The 17,479-nt window shown below is 38.0% G+C and overlaps 1 protein-coding gene across 1 annotated transcript in view; it reads right to left on the bottom strand.

Moving 5' to 3' along the window:
* The window catches only part of LOC121427919 (ABC transporter G family member 9-like), a 36,785-nt gene extending 32,787 nt beyond the window's left edge, over positions 1 to 3,998 (bottom strand). Inside the window, exons 1-4 of the mRNA XM_041624496.1 lie at positions 3,861 to 3,998; positions 3,092 to 3,264; positions 1,549 to 1,654; positions 323 to 423 (exon numbers count right to left, since the gene is read on the bottom strand). Of these exons, the coding sequence (XP_041480430.1) occupies positions 323 to 423; positions 1,549 to 1,654; positions 3,092 to 3,264; positions 3,861 to 3,996 (516 nt within the window). The 5' untranslated portion in view covers positions 3,997 to 3,998. The remainder of the gene's footprint in view (positions 1 to 322; positions 424 to 1,548; positions 1,655 to 3,091; positions 3,265 to 3,860) is intronic.
* Positions 3,999 to 17,479: the final 13,481 nt, after the last annotated feature.

The raw sequence follows: 17,479 nt of genomic DNA, 5'->3' as shown, positions 1-17,479 counted from the left end.
GACTCTCGCCTTTGAAACAGAGGGTCGTGTGTTCGAATCGTAGCCATGGCGTATTTTCCTTCAGCAAGAAATTTATCCACACTGTGCTGCACTCGACCTAGGTGAGGTGAATGGGCAGGAGTAATTCCTTGCATGCACTGAGCGCCCGTGATGGTGGCTCGAGCTAAAGCCGGGATAATAGTAGCAGCGCTTTATAAATCCAGCTGTTATTATTATTATTATTTCTATGCGCCAAAATTTTTCAGAAAGAGTAATGTTTACGACCAGCCCCCCCCCCAAAAAAAAAAAAATAATAATCAATAAAAACACACAAATAACTCACATCTAACAGAAGTACAGCAGGATCGGTGAGTAATTCACAGCCGATGTTTGCCCGCTTTTTCTCACCTCCAGACAGACCTCTGCTCAATGAATTACCCATTTCTGTAAAGAAGAAAAAAAAACAGAGGGGTGGGGGTGAACTTGGCGCGAATTCATCACATATGCCATGACCATCCATTGAACAGTTGCCTATCAAAAACAGGCTTTTCTTCTTCAAAGCCTCAGGGTAGATTACAGCGCATACATTCGTAATTCCGAAGCTTCGTTATTCCGAAGGTTCGGATATTAAGAAGGTTCATTATTCCGAAGGTTTCGTATTTCCGAAGGTTCGTAATTCTGAAGGTTCGTTAGTCCAAAAACGAAATGAGGTTCGTAATTCCGAAGGTTCGTTTGTCCGAAAACAAAGTGAGGTTCGTAATTCCGAAGGTTCGTTAATCAGAAAACGAAATGAGGTTCGTAATTCCGAAGGTTCATTAGTCCGAAAACGTAATGATTAAGGAACCTTATTTCGTTTTCGGACTAACGAACCTTCGGAACAACGAACCTTATTTCGTTTTCGGACTAACGAACCTTCGGAACATCGAACCTTATTTCGTTTTTGGACTAATGAACCTTCGGAATAGCGCCACAAATGTTCGGATTAACGAACCCTTTTACGTTTTCGGATCAACGAACATCGAGGTATAGGCTTTTTACGTGTTTAGGAATTACACGCCTTCGGAATAAAGAACCTTCGGAATTACGAACCTTCAGAATTGCGAAGTGTAACCAGATTACAGAAAGCCCCCCACCCCCTTTGCACTGGCACCGGCGTACAGGTGGGAGGGAAGGCTTGGGGCCATTGACCCAAAATAAAATTTTACGACTAAAAAAAAAGGAAAGGGAAATAGAAAGAAAAGGAAAGGAAAAGGTGTAAAATAAAATACAATTTCTGAATATTTAAATGTCAAAATCTAGTTAAAGGTGTTTTTCTTTATCAATTTTTTTTTCTCACACGCCATGTCTGGCTCCTCTAATTTTTGGCTTATTACGTTACTGCTCAAATGAGTCCAATCGTGTACAGTAATTCTTAACTAACTTATATTCATTTTCCGTATTAGTTTCATTCAATTTTGGACCGGACAGAATCAATCAATAAAAGGTAAAATCTAGTCAGAATCTTCTGAAAATTAGTAATTTCCGGTTGATTATAAAAGAGTGAGGTCGATGTATAATTAAATTTCTTACTTGTATTAAGACATTTTCTCAGTCCCAGAGATTTGACGATATTCTTCACTCTGTTGCGTTTTTCCTCAATTGGCATTTTCTCTGGTAACCTCAGCTGGGCTGTGTACTGAATAGAGATTTGAGAAACGACATAATATTTTGTACCATTAGTATTGCTGTCCGTATATTCATTTTATCTTATTGAATTCATTTTATAGCTTTGTTTAGATCAAGGCAGTACGCAGATTTTGTTTCCGCTCCAGGGCCCGGGCAAGACGCACAAAAAACGAATAAACATTCGATCGAGGCAGCGAAGCGACCGATCTTGTCATTGAGGCGCTTATACATATTCTAAATTAAAATTTAAGGATTTCGTGCACACTTTTGATGAATTTTAATGAAAAAAAAATCAGTTTAAAAAAATGTAAATTCAATATACTTGGCCTCCTGCCCCCCCCACCCCCCGGTTTGGCCATTGACTATCTCATGGTGATGCCAAAATTTGAATTCATGAAACTCAATATCACTGAACTGACATGATTCTATTTCATGTTCACTTTCAAAAAAATATCATTTTTGATAAATGTCAACGAAATTGTGATATAGGCCTAAACTGATTAATTATTTTGCATCTACATAAAAAAGATGATAAAACAAACAACAACAACAAAATAAAACATGTTCGGCGATTTCGTACGATTTTGGGTTCGGGGGGGGGGCGACCCACTCCTATAAGTAGCTGTACAAAATTCGAAATGGGGGGGTGTCCATGATCACCACCCATGTAAACATTTCCTCATAATTGGATAATCCAGGATTATTTAAAGCCCCTTTCACAATTGGTGGTGCGACTGCTTACAACTCGTAATTTTCTGTGCAACATAATTGTGACCAATATTGATAGCAAACATCGTACAAGCAATTGTGAAAGCCCCTTTAGGAGCACAATTAACAGGTCGTTCCCATGCGCTATTCAGAAAATACAGCTTTAATAGAAAAGCTGGTAAAGGTTTTGGGTGCTTTGATTACAGGAATGATGCTAAAACCTGAAAACACATATCCTATTTAGAAGGTATTGATATTTGCGCTGTTTACCTTGATATCTTGCCTGTTATTATGGTTTACAATATGGCATGCATCAGGGACCGCGGAATGGTTTTCAAAGTAGGGAGGGGGGGGGGGGGCTGACGATGTAAAAAATCACAATCATATGGTCATTTTTAGATTTTAGTACACAGTTTTGAAAAAAAAAGTTGGGGAGGGGCTGAACCCCCCCCCCTCGCTTCCGCGGCCCCTGTGCATAATAATTCAACATGCAACATAAGTACACAGACTCCCCTGAACGGACCAAAGGAAGGACATGACGTCACAATTACTTCATATTAAGTTACCCCCTATGTGCCTTTCAAAGTACCTTAGCAATGCCACTGCTGTCTTTACCAAAATAAATCTGAATCACAAGTTTCTATTAAAAAAAAGTGCATACTTTCCTTCCATAGAAAAAAGGTTACACAAAATGAAAAAAAAATACAGACAAATTATGTAAATGATGGAATAATTATACCATTAAAGTATCCCTTAGAGTCAGTTGGTCAAAGAAGACATCTTCCTGGAGAACGAAGCTGATTTTCCTTCTCAATGTCTTGTCTAAGGGTTTCTGACCTAGCAGTATCTGACCCTTCTGTGTCCCTTGGTAGCGACCAGCCAACGCGGTGAGTAGCATCGTTTTTCCAGCTCCTTCATGAAAATAATTGATTTATATTATTAGAGGTGGGCCATAGAGGAATGAAATGTGGGCGATATTTCATAGTCAAGTTTTAAATATCTTATTTTAAGCAGATTGTTCTCCAGACCTAATCGACGTTACTTCCACCCCCCCCCCCTTAGAAGGAGGGGGTGGGGGCTGCGTTTTATTAACTTGACTGACCATGCTGACTCGAGGCCTCGCGCACTTGACACCCACACCCAAATCCGAGAATAACATGAAAGGAAATCAAATATGCCACTCATGGATCGGAAATAACATTAAAAATAATGATGCAGCAAAGAGCAAAAATAATTGTGTTCGTCTAAAAAGGGATGGTGCTTTGCTTCGTTTTCAATCCATGTTTTTCCTTTCTGTCAATCTGAAATAAAATCATTTTATACTTTTATTCCTCCTCCCTCTTTCCCTCCTCTTCCTTATCATCTCCATTATCCGTCTCCTCCTCACCTTTCTTCTTCTTCTTCTTTTTCTTCTTCTTCTTCTTCCTCTTCTACTTCTTCCTCCTCCTCCTCTTAAACTTATTTCTTGCATAAGTTTAAAAAATCATAAATTTTCTAAAAGTTCTTACCACTAGGGCCCATCAAAGCTAGAAGCTTTCCCGGTTCGGCTGATCCCGATACGTTCTTCAAGACATCTTTATCCTTTAAAGTCAGGCAGACATTCCTGAATTCCAAAGTCGAATCGTCTTTCTCATCATAGTCCATATTAATACGCGTCTTCTTTCCTATATAGATGTAGAATGTGTCACTTCGAACCCGTGACCCTGTAAGATTTTATATCGAACAAACCACTTGTCCACGCGTTAGCATTAAAGAAATATAACATCTAGACCGGACATCTAGAGATGTAGGCAAATATTCAAATGTATCAGCAAAATAATTACATCTGAAATGGTTATATTTGGAAACGATATTTGCAACGTGACTCAACTCAGCAACGACCGTACATTAAACGAATACAGATGCATCAGTCACACCAACCAAACCGATCGATGATTTGTCATTGGAAAATAACGTACTAGCTGTGATCGGTCGGGATCTGTCCCACAAATGTGACTGCGCCATTATAAAAACTCTCCGTTCTCCATTTCGAAAAATTGCCCTTTCGAAGCCGACGTGACGCTTGAACAACTTCGAAAGGAAAAGAAAAATATAACGAAAAAATGGGTCGGAAGTCTCCTTTCAAATGGAGAGACAAGAAATTCTGCGTCTTGGTTCTTTTGTTTGTGAGTGACCTTTATGAAAAGGAGATGTTTTGGTTCTGCTTTGGTTTGTTGACTTTCCCAACACTGATGGGCCCTCCCACTTCGATTCATCAGCAATATCAGATGTCTGTCACTATTTTTTTTTTAAATCTCTCTTATAAAATTATTTTGATATTCATAATTGTAAATATTTTTTATCCCAAATTTGATTCGTTTTGTCGTGTTTAAAAACCTTTATCTGCCAGAAAAATGGGAAAAAATATTTAACATTTAAGATCGACAAACCGACAAAGCAGCTTAACCACATAGAGTACCTCTTCCCATCACCGATATGGTGACATTAGAGTCTCTGGGCGGGTTTCGGGCTCAAATTTGGAAAATACGTATTTTGCTCAATTTGGTACAAAAGGAAAATACGTTTTGTAAAATGTTTAGAAACTTTAATCTGTCAGAAAATGAAAGAAAAATCAATATTTGAGAGTGATTTTTAATACAGCAAGTAAGAATGATTTCCGAGTGAGTAAGAAGTTGTTTTTCACTCATCTTAGATTGAACTAGAGGATCTCTTTATAGGGTTCCTCAAGTCTTTCGGAAAAAATACAAATAATCTAGTCTCTTATTTAAACAAAAATAATTTTATCTAAATATGGTGTTTTGGGGAGTATTCTTTTAAGTCTATGATAAAATTATAGACTTAAAAGAAGAATATATGGATCGCCTTACACGCAGACCAACTCGCAACAGAGCTCTTATTTGTTTGTGTTTTTTGTGTGGCTTGTGAGGGAAACGAACATTTCAACTATTATTAATTGTGGGTATGTTTCACATTACCCTTTTATTGTAAATAATATGTAGGCCTATGATTAAATACGCAGTAGTATGTTATTTATTGCATTTAGTATGTGAAATATGTGTACATTTTAATTATGTAAATATCTTGATCTTGCTCGTGTTCAGCTACCAATGCCAATGAAGATCATGCTTAAGCTGTTTTTGTTGGCCCTCCTTTTCGTCGGGACAACAGACTGCATTGTTAGTGCCTGTAACATGATGCACTTGAAAGGAATTTGTTTGACTCCAAATAAACTTCGACCAGCTGGTATTAAGCCTATGCCATATTATTCAAACAGTTATTCAACATTTCGCTGCTTGTTATACACTGCTGGTGACATCGAATGCAATCCTGGACCTGATCCGATGCTTACTGGAGTGTGTGATGACAACATAAACATTAATAGAGGAAGAAACAAACTGTTGTCTTGTACATTATTTAATGCAAGGAGTATAAGTAGCAAACTGGCTGAGCTGATAGTTTTTCTTCAGACCTCGAAACCAGATTTCCTATGCATAACCGAAACTTGGTTGGGGGCTGACACTGATGACTGTGCACTTGGTTTCCCAGATGATTATTTGATACTGCGTCGTGATCGAGGTGGTAGACGTCGGGGTGGCGGTGTTCTCCTTGCTGCAAAACTTTCCCTCAAGCCGCAAGTCATTACTTCTGTTATTCAAGGTGACAGAGCAGAACTTTTATGGGTATCGTTATCCTTTACCCCAGGATCCTCTTGGCTAGTTGGATTGTTGTACAGGCCTCCGAACAGTTCAAGTTCCTACTGGAATATCTTGAGAGCTGAGATTGAAGCTGTAGGTGTTGACAATTATGATGGTTGCCTACTGTTGGGTGATTTTAATGTCAACATGTCCGCCGGTAACTTCTCTTCTAATCGGAACCAACTGTCAGAGCTTATGGAGGAGTTCAACTTTGATCAGATGGTGAAGCAGTCTACTAGAATCATGGTCAATGGAGATGTCGCTTCAGGTTCCATTATCGATCTTGTTTATACGAATCGGCCTTATTCCTTGATCCACGTTGATACTGCAAGTAACCCAGTGACATCTGATCATCATGCTGTTAACATCCGTATCCGTTCTCCGAGACCTTCGCCCCAACGAGCCACTTTGAGGTCCTTTCTACAGGTTCGTCGTGGAGATTTTGCGAGACTTCGATACCTCATTCATCTGATCCCATGGCGAGCTATTTTATCTGGAACTGATGTGGATGAGTGCAACGAAATCTTCACAGACTTTCTTGATGCTGCCATTAAGGAATCTATCCCACAGATGCACAAACGGAAGAATCGCCTCTCTCCTTGGATCACACCCGAAATCAGGTCTCTGATTAATGAAAAACATTCTCTGTTTAGACTTGCTAGGAGAACTCATAATCATGTAGACTGGTCAAATTATAAAGCTGTCAGAAATAATGTGAAGAAGGACTGTAGAAAAGCGTATTGGACATATGTTAATACATTGTTTGCCTGTGATGACAATAGACGTAGGTTTTGGGCTTTTATAAGAACTCGCAAAAACTCGCCTCCTCCTAAGTTTAGGTTTAATGATGTAGATATTTCAAATCGTGGAGATATTGCAGATGCTTTCAGTTCTTATTTTAGTTCTGTATTCAGTCATCAATGTACTCTACCTGATGATCCCCCTACTTGTAGTTTGCACATTCCTGTTCTTTCACATTTCTCTGTATCTTCTTCACAGGTTCACTTGGCTCTTCTTCGTCTGCAGAGAAATAAGTCTCCTGGACCTGACGGCATTCTTCCCAGTATACTTCTTGAAGTTGCAAAAGAAATATCACTTCCTATTTCTATTCTTTTCAATACATCCTTAGGTTGTGGCAAAGTTCCATTGTCCTGGAAACGGGCACATATTACACCCGTCTTCAAGGGTGGGGACAAATCACTTGTCACGAACTATCGTCCTGTTGCTCTAACCTCTGTTCTTTGTAAACTCCTTGAGGGTTTCATCGTTAAGAACATCCAGGAACATATTTATGCAAATGGACTTCTCAACCCTGGGCAGCATGATTTTGTCTCTGGTAAGAGCTGTGTAACACAATTGACAAATGTTTATCACCAGTGGAGTTGTACCTTGGACAAAACCCGTGCACCCAGGATTGATGCAGTCTTCTTGGATATGTCGAAGGCATTCGACAGAATGCCACACACACAGCTTTTGTATAAACTTGCCAAATCATTTAACATTCAAGGTAGTTTATGGAACTGGATTCACTCTTTTCTCTCCAACAGATCTCAGCGAGTTTTGTTTTTAGGCTCTTCATCGGACTGGATTGATGTCCCAAGCGGCGTTCCCCAAGGGAGTGTCCTGGGCCCCACACTTTTTAACTTGTTTGTCAATGATATCTCCTATAATGCTCTATCTCCTTGTGTTCTGTTTGCAGATGATGTTCTTATTTTTAGGAACATCTATTCATCTGCAGATGAACATCAACTTCAATCAGATCTTGTTGCTTTGAATTCTTGGTGTGCAATAAATGGAATGACTTTTAACACCTCGAAGACAAAGGTGATGCATATCACAAGAAGTAGACATGTTAACCCACCTACCTATTACTTAAACAATACTGCTCTAAGTTCTGATTCTTCCATCAGATACCTGGGACTGATCCTCTCTTCCGATCTCTCCTGGAAAACCCACATTGACTCTGTTGTATCACGTGCTAATCGTCTGTTGGGATTCATAAGACTGGTGGCACGTGGTGCTTCTGCATCCTCTATATTCTGCTTATACAAGTCAATAGTATTACCAATCTTAGAGTATGGTGTGCCTGCATGGCATCCCACAACCTCAAAACAGGTGGATAAGCTTGAGCGTGTACAGAGGACAGCCACTAGACTTGCCTTAAAACAGCGACGTGGTGAGATGTCCTACGAAGATAGGCTCAAGCTTCTCGACTGGTCTTCACTTGCCTCCCGACGAGATTATCTCTTATGTTCCTTTGCAATTAAGTGTCTTCGTGGAATTTGTAACTGTGAACAGCTCAGTGCAAATATCTATATCAACCCCCGCCATCCTGAAACGCTTTCTTTCCGTCATCTGCCTTCCAGAACTCAGTCTTTTTTCTACTCACCCTCTAGGCGCCTTCCAAGACTTTGGGACACTCTTCCTCTAAGTGTAAGAGATGATGCTGTTTCAACTTCCCTCTCTTCATTTCTTTCTTCTTTAAAGGGAGCACTCTTGTCCAACTCATAAATACCTCTATTTTCTTTCCATTTTTTTATTTGCTTTCTTTTCACCACCTCATTATTTGTGCTATGATTCCAACAACGACATTTCTTTTCAGAATTATTTTTGTCTGCTGCAATATCAGTGCATATATCTCTTCCCCCTCTTTTCTCCTCTATTTAGTTGGACCTTTATTAACTCCAGAACAGTTATACTAAATTAATTTTTGCCATTACACTTTTCCTGTGATTTGATTTGCTGCCATATTACCTAAATAATTACATGTACTTTGCATATTTAATTCTATGATGTGCATCCAACAATTGTGTTTCCTTTATTGTGATTTGATTCAATTATCTGTCAGTAAGGATTTAATGTATAATTAAATCTTTTTTGTTTATTTCAGAATAATGCTCAAGTAGTACAGGCTGTATGATCTGTTATATCCATTTGGTACATTAGATTTTTTTTTGTTATTCCTCTTTAGCAAAACTGTTGGGGGCACATAAAAATCTAAGAATATCAATATCATTACTATATTTTTAAAATTATTATTACTATGCAGTTTATAATTTCTCTTCTTTTTCTTTATCAAAGGAGGCGAGTTTCCTGTAATTTTACTATTTGTTGTCTTTATGAGTGTTATGTATTAGGTGCTGGAGCCTGGCGAGTACACATGCTATTAATAGGAATGTGGAGGCATGCTCTTGCTGTTGTCTAGGGCATTCCTCCTTATTTCATTTCATTGTTGCTTTTCGGGCTCTAGTACCTCACACAAATCTAAGTTATTTTCGTGCTATATTATGTCAAGCATTACAAACATTCCTTAATCAGTCCGGCATGGGTATTCAAATTCTTTCTAATACCCGTCTTTATTTCTTTTACTGTATCTTGCCTGGCGTTACATACTTTTTAGAATGTTTGTCAATGTGTTTTATTTGAATTTTAATAATGTGCAATTTTATATATCGAATGTGCAATATTCTCTCAACGGTTTTTCCATGAGGGCTCGCATGCCTCTGGGCAATAGTACTGAATTTTACTTTTGCGAGCCCTGGCCCACGGAAAAACCGTTTTCTTACTCTTTTCTTTTTTCATTTCTTCTTTATCTATATTTAATTATTCAATTTCAAATTGTATTTATGTAATTGCATTGTACAATTTTTGTATGTTTTTATGGCCAAATAAATAATAATAATAATAATAATACACTGTTTTAAGACATTTTTGATATTGTATATCCATGTGCAATTCAGTCTTTGTAACTGCGATGCATGATACAATAAATACCATACCATAAATTAATCAAGTAAAAGGTGGGCATTAATAGTGGCATATTTTGAGGATGGGGGCGTGTGCCCCAGATGATTGTTACCGTTGTTACAGGGAGCAAAATAATGGAAAACTGTGGAATGAGTAAAAAAAGGGGGGAAACAAGACAATGATAATTAAATTGTACATGTTGTATAAATGCAATGAGACTAGTACAATTTGGCATTACCTAATTTGTGAATTTTACACTCTAAAAAATGAAGTGCTAATTTAGAACTCAATGTCCTTTTATAGTGACTGCAATTTGATTGCTGAGTTAGTCATTCATATTTGAACTACAAAATCAGCACTCAGAGTGCAGTCAATATACAAAGACATTAAGTGCTGAAGTAGCACTTCATTTTTTAGAGTGCAAGAAAAATAAAGTTAAAGATTTGTTTTAAATTTTACTTTACTTAACATGATGCCGTTCCTTTCTATCACGATTTGACAAACAGTTGCAAAGCGACCTGACTAAATTCAACAATGAAGCTATAAATCAATTCATCCAATATTGAGGTAAGTCGAATGACATTTACATCACGTGACATATAGGCCCACGGGTTGATGACAATGCCTATACGTCACCCTTGAAGAAGAATATACATAAAATGTATTGTAAGTGTGGTTTCTATATCAACAGGCATGTGTCTTTAAATGACCTTAAAAGAGGAAGCAATTGCGAAAGATAGAATCAAAATCAATCATGAAACACAGGATGAGATAAGCGGGGAAAGTTTGTTATTTTGTGGTTTCTGACCATTATTATTTACATGAAGACATGATTCGTCAACCCAGAAAGGACTCTGAGCAAATCTTCGTCATTTCTTTCGGTAAAAAAATGCTGACTTTTAAGGTCAAGCGATATAAATTTACTGAATTGCAGTTAATATCATGCAAGCGAGCGAAGAGATCGGAAGATAGAATGATGGTCCAAAACATCCTTCAAGTGGAGTGTAAACGTTAAGTCCGTGCACTGTAAAAACTGTGGTGTTAAAACTGACACCAATTAGAGGACCACACCCTGAGGTGTTGAAATAACACCCTAGAGATTGAACATAACACCAAAGAGTGTAAATGTAACAACCATAGGTGTTGTAATAATACCTATAGGTGTAAAACTAACACCACCAATTTAACACCGGTGTAAAATAACTGGTGTGGTCCTCTATGTACACCGGTTAACACCACAGTTTTGCTGTGTGGTCTATTTAAACATAAATTTGAGTTGATGAGATATAGAGAATAATCAAACGAACGTAAGAAATAAAAAATCATCGAATGTGGTATAAAAATGAAAATAGGATAGTCTTAACATTATCAGGGGTATTGAATTGATCGATAATCATTCAGGATTTATTCTAAAGTGTTTTTATGTCATGGTTTCATTGAAACGAAAATTTAGAACATTAGAAGAAAAAGGGGAACCGGTATATTTTCACTGCTGAAGAGTAGGATCTTTGGTCTAGGTGTCACCACTTTATGTACAAAATATACACTGAATAATGTCAGGACAACGAAACTTCAGAGGATTGAAACTTCCAATTAGAAATGACTGGTCTGACTAGTCTGTTGGCAAAGATCCAGGTTGAAACTTTGATCAACAATTCCACGCAAAGACTATAGCACATACAAAACTGGCTTTTTGAGCTTTCCGGACACAAGGCATGAGTATAGTGGCCCTGATATGAAGGGATATCGCAAATAGACCAAATCGCGAATATTCAAGACGAAATTGGCGACGGAATTCACGATTTCGCAAATTTCGTCGTGAATTTTTTCGTCAATATTCAAAATTGGCGACGAAATTGGCGACGTCGTGAATTTCGTCGTATATATTCGCGATTTGGTCTATTTGCGATGTCCCTTCAGGGCCACCATACATGAGTAGGCTGCACATTCGGACCTATAACTCGAGTGAAGGGTTTGCAATATGCCCTGAACTCTCTGGATGACGTAACCGTCACATTGACGAGATCGACTCCAGACCGATCCAAACTATTACATTATTACCAATGACACAGGATCGATTGGTTTGGAGTATAGGTTCCGTTGGTATTCAAGTTTGATCGTGCTTAAAGGGATATACTCCAAGCTGAAAATAATACAATTTGGACATGTAAAGAAAAATCAGACAAACAAGGCACTAAAAATGCGATCAGGGCTCAGTCACACAAAGATTAGCGATCAATCGCTAAAACAACTGACCAATCATTATCAACGTTACACGCGCATTGGGTTTAAAATATTGACCAGGGACCAAATCATAGCGTTTTTTTTCATGTTTGCAATTCATCGCAAACCTTTGTGTTACGGAGCCCAGAATCGGACAAGGAATAACAAAGTTATGGCATTTTAAAGATTTGCATTATTATTAAGGTGAAACATTTCTACTATAAGAATGTCTCCACGAGTATTCAATATGAGCCAACTTATGATGTCATATCAAAGTTTGTATTTTGTCATTTGAAATTAGGTTTCTTCAAATTTTTTCTACCATTAACTAATGAATTGTAATGACAACTAATCAAGTGCATTGGATATTAATTGCTGCAATTTATCTCATTATAAGGGAGGTATATCATCATTCACTCACACATGCATGAAAAAATGAAACATTTATGATTTCATGCAATAACATAAGGAAGAATAGAGTGGGGATGTGACATCATCAGCCCGTGCACCTATTAAATATTCATGACGATGTGCATATAACTGTTTTCACAAAATATTGCTAAATTTTAAAATCTTATAACTTCGTTATTTTGCTATCAGATTTTGATGAAATTTCAGCGTTTTGCTCTGAATTTTTTTTATTTAGATATAAATATTTTCATATGATCATCCCTTTGACATGTTTGAATGTGTTCTTTATCAAAACTTGCTTAAGCAGTCCAGTTTTCATGTGAATATCTCTAGATTTTTCCACTCGCGCTTCGCACTCGCTCTACTTTATTGGGAGAAATGTATTCTATTCATGAGTCACTGCAAACAGTCTTTAACATGTCCTTTTGAGATCAGTTAACTGAAAGTTTCAGTTGATTTGAACAAAATTTTCATACAAAATAGTTTTTAGAATGTCGAGTTTTCTGTTGGGAAATCAAAATATTCATCTCGCGCTTCGCGCTCTCATCAACTGTTTGGTTAATACACCTATTTTCTCCATGTTTGCCATTGAGTGTTTAGGTAGAATTATAATTTTACAGCTCGCGCTTTGCGCTCGTATTTTTTAATTTGTAAGATATGTATTACATCCACGGATCACTCCTAACAGGTCTCTTTGCAGGTCAGTATATTAACAATTTAAGTTCGCGCCTCGCGTTCGCATAGATCGTTTAGTTAGATAAGCGTCCAGTTTATGATTACAAAGCTGCTTAAAATGTTCACTTAAGGTCTAGATATATGAAATATCTATAAAACATAAATGAGCTCTCGGTAATCTATATTCAGGCCACATGAGATACCTTATCTTGATTTTAAGAATTAAAATTTAGTGAGGACTAACCCCCCCCACCAAAAAAAGGAAATGTTAATAATAATATAAAAGATTTTGGCGGCCGCGCCTTGAAATATGTGAATAAAAATAGCAATTACTCTATTTATTTCGATATAAATATTTTCAGCCCGCAATGCCCCTGTGAAAAAGTTCTCTTCTTAGCTTTCTTTTTGACAGGCAGATGTATTACAATGAATTCTAAATCTGACTCCTTAGACACTTGTCTCTTTAAGCCTCTTTACATGGGAAATTAAGATAATACGGCGGTCATTCCAGCTAATTTCTTCATAGCCTGCTAGTATTGTAATTAAAAAAAATCATTGTAGACCTCGGGTTTGAAAATAATATCGCACTGGCTATGAACCAACAGGAGGTAATATAGACGTGGCAGGGAATAAAAAGAAAATATGGGAAGAAGAATTGTTTGGAGACGATAGAGAACCACGTATTTCATCAGATAGGATCCTTGCAGCAAGGTAACCCACCCCCCCCCCTCCAAAAAAAAAAACTGACCAAATTGTCAGTATTCCATTACACATACGGAACAGACGGGACAAGTGTTGACCGATCAACACACGTTGGGCAAAAGCTATGACCAACACCTAATTGAAATACCAACAGTTGGTCAAGCTTAGACCAATTGTTGCTCGAAAGTTCACCAACTGATCAACTGAAAAGGTTGTCCAATTTTTGAGGCACTCTTTTTACCCCCCCCCCCCCCCCTCTAAAAAAATAAAATAAATTGACCAGCAAGATTATGCAAGAACAAATACAACTTTTTAGATCCAACTTTTTTCGGAGTTGAAAGAAAAGCTGTAACGTTGGTTATAAAGATAATATCTGTTACCAATATCATGCTGCGAATTAAACAATGGATTACTTGAGACGATGAACTAGGCTAACAATCTACAACGGTGAGATCCCGGATACACCTGGTGTATTTTATGCACAGATGCCGTATACACATGGTCATAGAAAAACATAACAACCAATTATTTAATATATATAATTTGCATGATATTGTTTACATCTGATTCATCAATATGCTAGGACGGAGAGTCCACGAGTGTGTGTGCGTCATTCCCTGTCTGGTCGAGCAAATTCCAGCGTCCATGTTCTTGTAAGTTTGTAAGTTTTCAACATTTCCTATTATAGGAGGGGGCGGCGGTTAACTGCCAATTGAGTATTGTCATGGGTGTGGCTATGTTTGGTGAGCTAGCTTGTGCCTCCTACCACTATTATAGAAATGCTCCATGAAAACCTTAAAATTAAGGACTTATGCTAAGATTATTCGAGGCACAGGGCAAGAATACCCTGGATCATTCATGAAGTGACTAAGAGATCGAGGGCAGTGGGGAAAACCGCCGGATCGGTCGACACGAAAGATAAATGCACGCGGATATACCATCTTACTCAGGTTATGTGGTCGAACCTGTGCTTGGATCACCAATCACCTATTGACATTCCTCCTCAAGGTAGGCCTAGGGTATAGGCGTACGAGGTCTTCCGTCTACAGCACTTGCTGCTTCCGCATGGGCAGGTCCGTGGTTTGATCATGGACCTAGGTCCACTCTTAAAACAAATCAGTCAAATTGACTGGACCAGTAGTCAGCTGGGAGCAACTGATATGGCAATCACTGATATTCACATTTCTGACATATATTCTAGTCAGAAATAACTCTTTTCTAGTAAAATATGACTAGAAAATAGTCAAATATGACTAGAATAACAGTTGCTCCCAGCTGACCCTATTAACCAGTCATTTTTGACTGATTTGTTTTTAGAGTGTAGGTCCATGGTTTGATGAACGTGATTCATGTCATATGAACTCTCATATTTATAATTCAGTCAGATCCAATGGTTACTGGTCGGTAGAAACAATCTGCGCATTGGCGGATGCGAGTCATATGTTTAATCAGTGGCCATGAGGCTGTAGTAGCCCTGTCTTTTCAAGGAGAAAGTGAACGTCTTTTTTGTGCCGGAAAATGGATTAACGCTTCAATCACAAGGGACAGACTGTAAATCACGACTTCAGACATGAACAAGACAATGAATTAAACCTCGATAAAGGCGTATCGAAACTTAAAGGGATGCACCAGGCCGAAGATATTTATATTTCAATAAATAGAGTAAAATTCACAAAGCAAAATGCTGAAAATTTGATCAAAATCGGATAAACAAAAGAAGTTACTGACTTTTAAAGATTTGCATTATTCTGGTGACGTGGAACAAGCATGTCTTCGTGAATATTTATTAGGTGGGCTGATGGTGTCATATCCCACTTGTTCTTTCGTACTTTATCATATGAAATTATGTTTATTCAAAATGTTCTACCAAGGACTAAAATATTTGGATTGACAATTTATTCAGTGCATTAGTTATTTGCTGCTGCGACTTATTTCTTCATAATAGAATAACATCATTTACACATGTATGAAAAAAAATGAAAAAGTTATAATTTTATGTATATTGTTAAACTTTAAATTATTCAATAACTTCGATATTTTTTATCCGATTTCAATGACATTCTTAGCAGTTTGCTCTATGAATTTTATTATATGTATATATATATATATATATACATAGGCGGCGGAAGCGGGGGGACGTGTCCCCCCTAAATTTGAGGAGGGGGGACGGTCCCCCCCTAAATTTGTAGTTGATGACCTTTTTTTTTTGGTTGTCAATCTATTTTCCTACGCGTCCCCCTAAAATTTTTAGGTTGAGAACCTTTTTTTTTTTTTTTTTTTGCTTGTCAAATTTTTTTCTTGGGTTGTCCCCTCCTAAAATTTTTGGCTTCCGCCGCCAATGTATATATATATATATCTAGATATAAATACCCTCGGCCCGGAGTATCCCTTTAATAGTTGATCATACCTGGGCACCGTAACACAAAGATTAGCAAGTACTCGCTAAATGAAATGACCTATCAAGATCCTCGTTGCATGCGCATTTAGCTAAGTAGAATGACTATGAACCAATCAGATTTGTTCTTTGAAATTAGCGATCAATCGCTAACATTTACGTGTTAAGGTACCCTGGTGGTTTATTCGAATACGACTCCTTTCCTTGAATCAAGAAGCTTCCTTGCTTGAACCATGTGCGGAAATCCCGGGGGGGGGGCGGGTCCCCCTGTAGATCGGACACAATGTCAAATGTCCCCCTACTATCTTTGGTCTTTTATGATGGAAAGAAATACATCACTCAAAATCGAAATAAAACGTGTATTTCGGACGAGATGACCTTGCTTGTTCGGCGAAAACTTTTGTTTTTTGCTTGTCAAATTTACCAGCCCCTTGTACCCCTATCTTTTGGAAGAGATTTCCACCCCTGCTTTGAACATAGGATAGTTTAATCATCATTGATTGCCGTGAGCATGACAGCGTTTTATTTTTATGTCACTTTGAGTGAGGTCCTATCCGAAAGGAACAATCCGAACTAATGTTTCGATCACAGAGATCATCGTCTTCATCTCCAATCTTCTGTGATCTGGAGGGCGTTTCATTAATTTTTGTCTGACAAGTTGTCAGATCTGATATCTTTCCTTGATTCTGATTGGCTAACAGGCACTGTTACTATAGTAACTGTCGGATAAAATGGGACTTGTCGGATAAAACGTCCGACAAGTCCTTTCATGAAACGCTCCCCCAGATGATGCACCTCGGAGGTGATATTATCTCCTCCTCCGAGCAAGTGCGCACAAACTCCAGCACTTACAAACGACGAGCATCGACCCGCTTCCCATTCGTGCTGCAAGCAGGTCTATCGGGCAGCTTGCAGCAGCTACGTGGGTCCAATAGCTATTCCTACACAATACCTGTGATAGCATGACTTAATAGAATCAATATTAGCATAGGGAGGATCTTCAACGTCAATACTTAATTCTGGTACGATACTGCTTTGACCGTCAATACCAAGTGCCAATCATCATTGCGTCATTTCCGGCAACGAGATCATAGTTTCAACAGATTACTATTATTACGGACATGACGACGGAGCGAATATACTAGTACCCGACAATCCTTAAGTTCGAACCTTTTTCAAAGATTCTTTGGCCTGCTGGAAACCGTGATATGCGATTTGTTTTTTTTTTTAAGGAAAACTATTTGTAATCGATTTCAAAAGGGATTTGGCATCTTCTTTG

Source organism: Lytechinus variegatus, chromosome 14 (genome assembly GCF_018143015.1).
Source record: "Lytechinus variegatus isolate NC3 chromosome 14, Lvar_3.0, whole genome shotgun sequence".
NCBI classification, from domain to species: domain Eukaryota; kingdom Metazoa; phylum Echinodermata; class Echinoidea; order Temnopleuroida; family Toxopneustidae; genus Lytechinus; species Lytechinus variegatus.
This window is presented reverse-complemented; position numbering and strand designations above follow the sequence as displayed.